The sequence below is a fragment of the Marmota marmota genome, unplaced genomic scaffold (assembly GCF_001458135.2).
Source record: "Marmota marmota marmota unplaced genomic scaffold, marMar, whole genome shotgun sequence".
Classification (NCBI taxonomy): Eukaryota; Metazoa; Chordata; class Mammalia; order Rodentia; family Sciuridae; genus Marmota; species Marmota marmota.
Genome location: NW_026012940.1, coordinates 1 through 10852, shown reverse-complemented (window position 1 = coordinate 10852; position 10852 = coordinate 1). Strand labels below are relative to the sequence as shown.

The window sequence follows — 10852 nt, the reverse complement described above, 5'->3', positions numbered from 1 at the left end:
ACTGAGAACAAGAGTGGGCAAGAGGCTCACCCTGACCAGGTTCAAACCAACTCAGTGAAGACCCTGGATCCGATAGCTGCACCTAGGTTCTGCCCACACACTGTTAGGTGCATGTCCCATTATCCTGTTGTGCCTGTAAGGCATGGGGTAGTGGCAGAGGCTGATGGCAGAAGGGGCCTGCCCTGCAATGAGACCTGACCATGCAGTGGTGGCAGGATGGAGGTGGAGAGGCAGAGTCTAGAGTTGCCAAGGCCTCAGAGAATGTGGAGCAGGTAGAAGAGTCTGCACATGCAGGTGAGGTTGTGGAGGGAAGAATCCTTCATAAGCTGGGGAGGCTGCTATGAGCTCCCATGCAAGTTTCATTGAACTTCACTTATGAAACCCAAATTTTAAAACATTACTATAAAATTCAAGGTGGTGATCACAGAGAATTAAATGTGTTACTAGATTGGCTGCATGCCCCATCGAGCCAGCCCTGGATACATGATCCACAGACTCAGTAGGTGATACTGTTTCAGAGGACAATCATAGGGGCTTCTGCAAAAGTAAATAAAATAACCAGTTATGTCAGAGATATGAATGAGGTGCAGTGCGGGGGTTGGGTAGGGAAGAGGTCACATGGGGGAATAATTCAAAATTATTACAATAAGAGAAAATGCTTAAGATCCTGGGTTCCATACCCAGCAATGAAAGAAGTGTTCCTAGTGGTAAGGGACTTTTCAGTGCCACATAAGACATGTTCCATAGCAGTTGAACTAGGGGAAGATGAACAGGATGGATGTAACAATGAGAGAAGTTGAAAGACTGAGCAAAGATTCAGAATAGCTGGGGGAAGGGGAAACGGAGTAGGTGCTCAGGGTTTTTGGAGGGAGCAGATTTTTTTTGTTGTTTCAGGCAGAAAAGTTTTGTGTTTTGGTTGAATGAGGAAGTCAGAAGAGAGGTCTGTGGGGGTAGGTTTGTTTAGAACAGAAATCAAAGGACGACTTCTCTGGGAGAAAGAAGTAGCATCTGCAAGGGCCATGCTGTTTCTGCTACTCCCCTTGCTCGCTGCTCTCTTCCCAGGAGGTGACAGTAATGTTGGTAAGAACTGGGGCATCTGACCAGATGGGGTTGTGTGTGTGGTGATGGTAGTTTCCCCTGCACATACCTGGAGAGAACCAAGCTGGCCCCATTTTGCATGTTCTTACTCAAGCCCTCTGTGCTCTCATGGAGGTTGTTGGTAGAGCATGGGACCCTGGGGACCAGCAGTTGTCAGCTAAGGTAACGGTGGCTCTCCATTTTCCAGATTCTGAGTCTTCCCATGGGGCACCTACTTTCCCAAGTATCTCCCTCCCAATGTTTCATTTCTCCCCATTCTATCCATTCTTTTGCCACAGGATTGGAGGAGCCTGTCTCCTTGCACGTCATGTGGACATCATACTTTCACAACCACTCCTGGGTACATGTGGGCTCAGGCTGGTTGGGGGAGCTGCAGACTCACAGATGGAACAGAAGCTCTGGTACGGTCATTTATCTGTATCCCTGGTCCAGGGGCAACTTCAGTAATAAGGAGTTGGTGGATGTGGAAAGGTTGTTTCAGTTATACTTCAATGAACATCAGGACTTTTATATTTATGAATTAATGTTTAAAGGTGAGTTCAGTTCCCTTGCTGGGAGAATAAAGGGATGAGTGGTGTTGCATCTCAGTGAACTTTTATTCCTCAGGGAAACAGCCTACTCTGCTCTTAAACTTATCCTACTCTTTTCAGCATAAAACTGCAATCACACCCTGAGCATGTGAGATAAACAACCATATTCTTCAAAAACTTCCATTTTTGCTACTTATGAACTGCTCTCTCATTGCCTGCAGGGCTGTGTTTTATTATCTCCCCCAGAGGCATCTTGTGATCACCCCCTTTCCCAGTAATCAGGTATCTTCAACTTCCTCACTCTTTGGTTGACTTTTTAAAGTATGATTTTTTTTCTCCCATTTAATCTCCTCTGTCATCCTTGTGTAAACTGTCCTAGTGACCATGATACATTCACCTGGTTAATTAGAGTCTCAGCTCTCTCACATTAAGTCCTTCACCCCACACCTTCCCTATCACCTTTGAACAATTCCCTCCCTTCCTCATATTATCATCTCTTCCCCCACCTCCAGCCCTGACCAGTTCCCCTTTCTGTGAACCTCAGACCAAACCACACTGTGGTCCATCCCCTAAACTCCCCAAACTCCCTTCTGCTTCTGTTGTCTTTTGCTTCCACTCATTCTATTTTCTCCATTTTCTTTCTTTTCTCCTCTAATTCGTGACTCTTCTTCCCCAGATCCCTTTGATGTACAGATGGCAGCAGGCTGTGATCTTCACTCTGGGAAGGGCTTCATAAACTTTCTGCATGTAGCTATTGGAGGGTATGATTTCCTGAGTTTCCAGAATGAAACATGGTCACCATCTCCAAACAGTGGAAGAAAGGCCCAGAAAGCCTGCAAACTGCTCACTCTGGACCAAGACAACACATATAGGTTACATAGGATCCTCAGTGACACCTGCCCACGTTTCACCTTGGGTCTTCTAGATGCAGGGAAGGCTCATCTCCAGCGACAAGGTCAGTCTTGTATCCAACACTCCAAGAATTTTTCTATTTTAAAGTCAAATTCAGGATAAAAAGAGGATAATGTGTGACATTTCAGAAGTGGGAAGACATATTGATGTCTTCGTAGGCTTATGTGGAAGTTCGGAACTTATAATTCTATGTTACAGTCTGTGTCTGGATGTGTTTTCTGTCCTTTGCAGTGAAGTCTGAGGCCTGGCTGTCCAGTGGCCCCAGCCCTGGACCTGGCCGTCTCCTGCTGGTGTGCCATGTGTCTGGCTTCTACCCAAAGCCCGTGTGGGTGATGTGGATGCGAGGTGAGCAGGGGCAGCTGGGCACTCAGAGAGGTGACATCCTGCCCAATGCTGATGGGACGTGGTATCTCCGAGCAACCCTGGATGTGGCAGCTGGGGAGGTGGCTGGCCTGGCCTGCAGGGTGAAGCACAGCAGCCTAGGAGGGCAGGACCTCGTCCTCTACTGGGGTGAGAAAGGGCTGAGGCCCTGGCTGGAGATGGGCAGATGTCTTCTAGCAGAGCATGAGGATGGGGGAAACATTGGGACTTACAAATTCTCTATCAAAGAAAAAGAAAAAATATATAATTCAAAGAATAGAAGAATTTAAAATAAGTAATTTTTAGATTAAGTTCTAAACAACATCCTGATGTCCACTTGAATCTCCAGCACCTCAAAAATCTCTGGGTTGGATCTTCTTGGCTGTGATAGTGGCCCTGGCTCTTCTGACAGGTCTTGGATTTTGGTTTATGAAACACTGGTGAGTTTTTTGTATCCATATTTCCTGTTTGTCCCTCCTCCCTAAGGCTCTTCCCTTCTTTTTAATCTTTATTTTTTTTTCACTTTTTCTTCTCCTGTGAGCCCCATTCCCATTTTTTCCTCCATTCTCACCTCCACCTTATGAAGGCCTGTTATTTTTTTGTTCACTTAGGACACACTGTGAAGCTCCCTGCAGTGCTCTCCCTTTGAAATGAGGACCCAGCTACCCAAGTGCCCAGTGTACCCATGAACACTGCATGATGATATTATCACTTCAACTCTCCTTGTTAAAACTTTGCCATTCATTTCTGCTCCATTACCAATATATGCTCAATGTAATCTTGCAGGATTTGTTGTTCTGACCTGGTTTCTGTGGGTTTAACTCTGAATGGAACAGGATGTTAGCAGTGTCAGCCTGGTTAGATAAAATGGATCATCAATGCATTTCAGATGTCACATCCTCCAGGTGGGAAGCAATCTCTCCTCCATCGGTGCATCCCCACATTTCAACTGCGCCCCTCACTGTCTAGCATCTGTGGCAGGTGTGTAGGTTCATTTCTTTTAAGTTTTTAGAAGTCTAAGAGCAAAGCATGTGCTTTTTTGAGTATCTGTATCCCTGGTGAAGTGTCTGGCCTGCATGTAACATGTTCTCAATAAAAAACCTGTATGGAATTTATGTAAGGTTTGTAGGGTTTTTTTTTTTTTTTTAATTCTCTGCCTTCCCGACACCTGTGTTGTAGGTGAGATATTTGATGCTCTTCTTGTTAAGTGCCTTGCTTTGCCAGGAGACTTCATGCATTCCTAGTTCCACATTCTTTTCTGAGTCTCTGAGGGGGGAAATACAGTTTTGCCTCTTACCAATTTTGGGAAATATTAGCATAAAACTATTGTTCCAAGTGCTCTAAACCAAAAGAGCAGGGAAGAATGAAGGTCTTCATATTCAGTGTGGTTTATGGTCAACAGCAGATTCATTACATGGGAATTTGGTAGAAATGTAGACTCTGTGGCCTGGTCTCAGACTTACTGAATTTCAGTTTTCATTTCAACAGAATCATCAGAAGATTCACAGGTGCATTAAAGGTTGAGAGGGACAGCATGGTGGTGATACCTGAAATATGGCCCAGGTGCATCATTGAAGAGGGAATCAAAAATGAGGAGTCAACTGCTGCAGTTGTGGCTCAGCGGTAGAGCACTTGCCTAGCATGTGCAAGGCTCTGGGTTTGATCCTCAGCACCACATAAAAAATAAATAAAATAAAGATATTGTGTCCAACTACAACTAAAAAATAAATATTTTTTTTTTTAAATGAGGAGTCAAAATGATGCTCTTGAGGACTGAAGTAGATCCAGATAAGTAATGTGCTTTCTCAGCAATTATGCTCTCTACAGTTGCTCCTGCAAACACTGTTAGTGAGCACTGAGCCATGCTCCTAGGGTAAATAGAGGATTAGGTTCCTTTGAGTTTCTGTTCACAATATTTTTGTTAACTGAAGAATACATAACCATGTTCATGTGTATTTTTTAAAAAATCTTATTTAATATATATTTACATGTAATTATTATATACCATATTTCTTTAAGCAGCAACATTATCAGAGAAATGTTTAACAATTTCCTGACCCTGATTAATGTGATCACAAATTTTCTTGGCTTTTAACCTTCTAACAATGCTGTGTATCATATATAAAAAAAATCAGTTGTCATCCCAAGAAACCCCAAATTTTGTTGTTTGTCATAGCTTTATCATAGCATTATAGATGTTACTTTACAATGTAACTGCACCTAATTATAAGCAAGTTTTATCTTTCTTTTTCCAGTGCATTGTGTTGTTCATTAACACTGAACTCACAGCCAAAAGCAGTATAACTATAACAAAGCTGATCTAAAACATCTTTTTCCTGTGTAATACACATCATAGCCTTTTTCAGTTTGAGAACATTGGATAGCTCTGCAGAGCTATGTTTGGGGCCATTTAAATTGACAATATCAGTGACAAAGAGCACAAAGTGTGAAAAACATGGCACTCACTAGGCCACACAGGATGCTCGTCCTGCAGTGAGAAGGGAAACCTGAAGAGACATCTTCACTTTTTCTTTTTAACTTTCATAGGAAATGGGTTTTTCACTTGACTCCCATTTTGCACCAGTCTGTACATATCTATGAATGACTGCAAAAGTGCTGTGAGTATTTAGTTTGGGGTTATAAAGTTTTCACAGGTAGACAAATGAGAAATTCAGAAATCTTGGCTAATGAGGATTGACTAATAACCGCAACTAGCAGTTAGAGTTAAGATATTCATGACCAGGGCTTCAGTTATTCTGTATTCATAAACTGATTTAACAGTTCTTAGGCACCTACTGTATACCTACTATGCAGCAGGTACCTATTAAGTATAATATAATGGGAAAAAAAAGATAATCACTGTGTGCTGAGCTTAAAAATTTTGACTGCCCCCTTTGATTCTGCAATTTATTATTTTCATTATTTCTCTTTTTTCTTGGCTTCCAGGAAGAACTTACTTGAGGTGAGCTTGCAGATAGAAACAGTATCATTTTACTCAGTCAACTGAGAAGAGAGAAACTAGGGGATGGGGAACATCTAGAGAGATCACAATCAAGTGCCAGCCCATGTAAGAAACTTTCCCATGGATTTCCTCCTGAAAAATTCATTCCTGCATTCACTTGTACTGCCTTCATGCATCACACATCTATCCTTTATTATATGTATGGCAACATATTCACGGAGAATAGAATGAAAATGGAATTAGGCTTGTTTAGATTACAATGAAGTGTGCATATATTATTTAATTCTGACCATAACTGTGGAAAAATATGGGGGAAGTAGCCCAGAGGCAGATAAAATTCTCCATTTAAAGCAAAGTTTCATCTACCAAGCTCCCCACACCAATATGGTTTACTTAAAAGTATCAAATATAGTTTGCCTGTTCTTCTTAAAGTAGTGGGTTAAGAAAATGGTCCTAATGGACAAATATCTGTCATTGTAGGTGAGCATTCTACAGCAGGCACCAGAATTCCAATTTGGAACAGAGAGAAAAAGCAATTTTTCTTTCTGTTCCAAATTGGAACACCTGCTGATGCCTGTGAATGTTTATATTTCACCATTAGGTGGCGCAGAGAGCTGAACAGTTAACCCAGGCTGTGAGGCTGTGGAATATTGAGGCTTTCTTAGGAAAAACAAAACGATTGATTTTTGAATTTTGTGTACTTGTGTGACAACATAACCTGATAGTAGCAGACACACTGTCTTTGCTGAAGGAACTGTGACAGGTCACTTCAGCTGCATTGCCCACCCTCTGCACCTTTGCCCCAGGACTTTTCCTGCAATGTGATTGGGACTCCTGAGAGAAGCTACTTAGCATTTGTCAATGCTCAGAACTGCAAGTGTTGGGGTGTAACACCCCGTGGACAATCCTTGACAATTAATAGATTCGAGGTCATGAATATACACTCTTCTCATTTCTCAGGTGGATATTTCAGAGACACAATCTGTATGGAGAAATCAGAAACCCCCAGCAAGATCAGATTCCAGTTTCTCCTAGCAGTGACCAGCCTGATAGCATCATGTATTGGCATTCCCCTCCTTCCTGTTTTACTTTTCCTAAAGTCCCCTCCTGCTACCTGTTATCAGGTCCCCAAATAAAGTTTTATCTTTAAAGCTCCCAAAGGTGATATAGACTGCTTGGGTTTTGTCTTCTTTTCTGTTTTAGGATCTGCATTGAAAAAGAAATCCAAGCATGATCCACTAATATGTTCAGCACTCAGAAGTTCAGTGCTTCTCTTTCCAGTCAGTAAGGCAACCAATATTCTGATTCTCTTAAAGGCAACCAATAATCTGATCTCTGCCACCCTAGATTAGTTTTGATTCCATTTTTTGAATCTCATATTTTGTAACCTTAATGGTAAGTACTACTAAATGTCTGCGTTTTTTTTTTTACTGAACATTATTTTTGTGACATTTATTCATGTTGTTCCATGTAGCAGTAGTTCAATCTTCTTCCTTGCTGTGTAGTATTATGTCATGTAACTATGCAATATTTTTTCCATTCTGCTGTACATGGACATTTTAATTGTTGTTAGATTTTAGCTATTTTGAACAATACTGCTTTTAGAATTTTTGTACATATTTTTTCTTTATTTTCTTTTTGGTGGTGCTGAAGATTTAACCCAGGGACACTCTATCTGTGAGCTACATCCTCAAATATTTTTCAATTTTATTTTGAAATATGGTCTTGCTAAGTTGCTCAGTGTGGCCAGAAACTTGTGATCCTCCTGCCTCAGCCATCCAAATAGCTGGGATTACCTCTTTGTGCATGTCTTTATGAACATAAGCACATTTCTCTTGTAAATACACATAGAACTGGGATTGCTGGGTCAGAGATAATGTGTATTTTTTAAAATTTTTCTTTCTATTTTACATTTTATTTTTACTTATTAACACATACTAACTGTGAATTTTTTGTTTGTTTGTTTGGTACTGGGGATTGAACTCAGGGACACTTGACCACTGAGCCACATTCCCAGCCCTATTTTGTATTTTATTTAGAGACAGGGTCTCACTGAGTTGCTTAGTACCTCTCCATTTCCGAGGCTGGTTTTGAACTCATGATCCTCTTGCCTCAGCCTCCGTAGCCACTGGAATTACAGGTATTCACCACCACTCCTGGTCTAACTGTGCATATTAATGGGGCATGGTGTGATTTTTCTACACATGCATCTAGCATGGAAGGATCCAATCTCACTTTGTTTTATCCACCTCCCCCTGCCTTCAAAAATTCTATGAATTATTATTCTATACTCAAGTTGAAAATTTTTAGCTTTCCTGTATGAGAGGGGATATGCACTACTTGTCTTTCAGTGTCTGGGCTTGTTTCATTTAATATAATGTCCTCCAGTTCCATCCATTTTGCAGCAAATGTCAGGATTTTCTTTATGGTCTAATAATATTCCATTGTGTATATATGGATTAAAAATGCATCTTTCTGTTTCGGGACACCTAGACAATTTCATATCTTAGTTCTTGTGAATAGTATTGCATAAACATGAGTGTCTAGGTCTCTCTTTGGCATGATAATTTGCTATTCTTTGGATAAACACCCAGGAGTGGAAGAGCTGAATCATGTGGTAGATCAATTTTCAGTTTGTTTGAGGATCCACCATACTGATACTCTTCTCCATGGTGAGTGTACTAATTTTTCTTGCTCACCAGCAGTGTATAGGAGTTCCTTATTCTCACCAGCACTGATAGGTTATTTATTTATTTGGTTTTGGGGATTTAACCCAGGGGAATTTTAGCACTGAGCTAGATCTCCAATTCTTTTAACATTTTATTTTGAGACAAGACCTTGATAAATTGCCCAGATTGGCCTTGAACTTAAATTCCTATGGAGTCAGGGATTACGGGAGTGTGCCACTGCACTAAACCAGTCATTCTAAATAGGGTGAGATGATATCTCACCATAGTTTTGATTTGCATTTTTCGTATGGCCAATTGTATTCAATATTTCTTTGTTTACTTACTGGCCATTTGTATTTGTTTGAGAAATGCCTTTTTAGATGACTTGAACTTTTTTTTATCTTTTATGGATTTTATTTTTTTAAAATATGACAGCAGTGGAATGCATTACAATTCTTATTACACATATAGAACACAATTTTTCATATCTCTGTCTATAAAATATTTTCATGCCAATTCATGCCTTTATACATGCACTTTGTTTTTTTTTGCATTACAACTTTTCATACACATATATACCACAATTTTCATATCTCTGTTTGTATATAAAGTATGTTGACACCCAATTCAAGTCTTCATACATGTACTTTGGATTACGATGTCCATCACATTCCACCATCCTTGCTAATCCCCTGCCCCCTCTTCCCCTTCCCACCCATCTTCCCTATCTAGAATTCATTCTCTCCCTCCCTACCCCACTATGAATCAGCCTCCTTATATCAGAGAAAACATTAGGCATTGTTTTTTTGGATTGCCTAAATTCACTTAGTATTTTGTTCTCCAGTGCCATCCATTTACCTGGAAAGGTCATGATTTTGTTCTTTTTAATGCTGAGTAAAATTCCATTGTGTATACATGCCACATTTTTTTTTATATCCATTCATTCACTGAAGAACACCTAGGTTTGCTCTACAGTTTATCTATTGTTATTTGTGTTGCTATAAATATTGATGTGACTGTATCCCTGTAGAAGGCTGTTTTTAAGTCCTTTGGGTATAGTCTGAGGAGAGAAATAGCTGGGTTAAACGGTGGTTCTATTCCCAGAAATCTCCATACTGATTTCCATATTGGCTGCATCAATTTGCCGTCCCACCAGCAATGAATGAGTGTGCCTTTTTCCCCACATCCTTACCAACACTTATTGTTGTCTGTCTTTATAATAGCTGCCATTCTGACTGGATTGAGATGATATCTTAGAATAGTTTAGATTTGCATTTCTCTGATTGCTAGAGATGATGAGTATTTTTTTTTTTTAATTTTTTATTGTGGGTTGTTCAAAACATTACAAATTTCTTGACATATCATATTCGACACTTTGATTCAAGTGGGTTATGAACTCCCACCTTCACCCCATACACAGATTGCAGAATCACATCAGTTACACATCCATTGATTTACAAATGAGTATTTTTTTCATATATTTGTTGATTGATTGTAAATCCTCTTCTGAGAAGTGTCTGTTCAGGTCCTTTTTCTTCTATTAGATGCAGAGTCTCTGGTTTAATTCTTAGGCCCTTGATCCATTTTGAGTTAAGTTTTGTGCATGATGAGAGATAGGGGGTGAGTTTCCTTTTGTTGCATATGGATTTCCAGTTTTCTCAGCACCATTTAATGAAGATGGTATTTTTTCTCCAGTGCATGTTTTTGGCACCTTTGTCTAATATAAGATAATTGTAATTTTTTGGATTCGTCTCTGTGTCCTCTATTCTGTACCATTGGTCTACTGGCCTGTTTTGGTGCCAATACCATGCTGTTTTCTTACTATTGCTCTGCAGTATAGTTTAAGGTTTGGTATAGTGATATCATCTGCTTCACTCTTCCTGCTTAGAATTGCTTTAGCTATTCTGGTTCTCCTATTTTTTCAGGTGAATTTCATGATTGTCTTTTCTATTTCTATGAGAAATTCCATTGGGATTTTGATTGGAATTACATTAAAACTGTATAGTGCTTTTGGTAGTATGGTCATTTTGATAATATTAATTCTGCCTATATCCATGAGCAAGGCAGATCTTTCCATCTTCTAAGGTCTTCTATGATTTCTCTCTTCACCTCTTTTGTTAAATTGATTTCCAATATCTTAATGTTTTTGAGGATATTGTGAATGGGGTAGTTTTCCTCATTTCCTTCTCAGAGGATTTGTCACGGATATACAGAAATGCCTTTGACTTATGGGTGTTGATTTTATATCCTGCAACTTTGCTGAATTCATTTACTAGTTCTAGAAGTTTTCTGGTGGAGTTTTTTTTTTTTTTTTTTTTTTT

At 39.8% G+C, this 10852-nt stretch overlaps 1 protein-coding gene across 1 annotated transcript; it reads left to right on the top strand.

Annotated features, from left to right (window-relative positions):
- The first annotated feature begins 953 nt into the window (after nucleotides 1-953).
- Nucleotides 954-4015, top strand: LOC107134064 (T-cell surface glycoprotein CD1a-like). The gene is made up of 6 exons (XM_015476199.2): nucleotides 954-1080; nucleotides 1377-1631; nucleotides 2305-2583; nucleotides 2772-3050; nucleotides 3250-3340; nucleotides 3512-4015. Exons 1-6 carry the CDS (start codon nucleotides 1020-1022, stop codon nucleotides 3552-3554), a joined length of 1008 nt encoding a protein of 335 aa, XP_015331685.2. The 5' UTR covers nucleotides 954-1019; the 3' UTR covers nucleotides 3555-4015.
- The last annotated feature ends 6837 nt before the right edge of the window (nucleotides 4016-10852 follow it).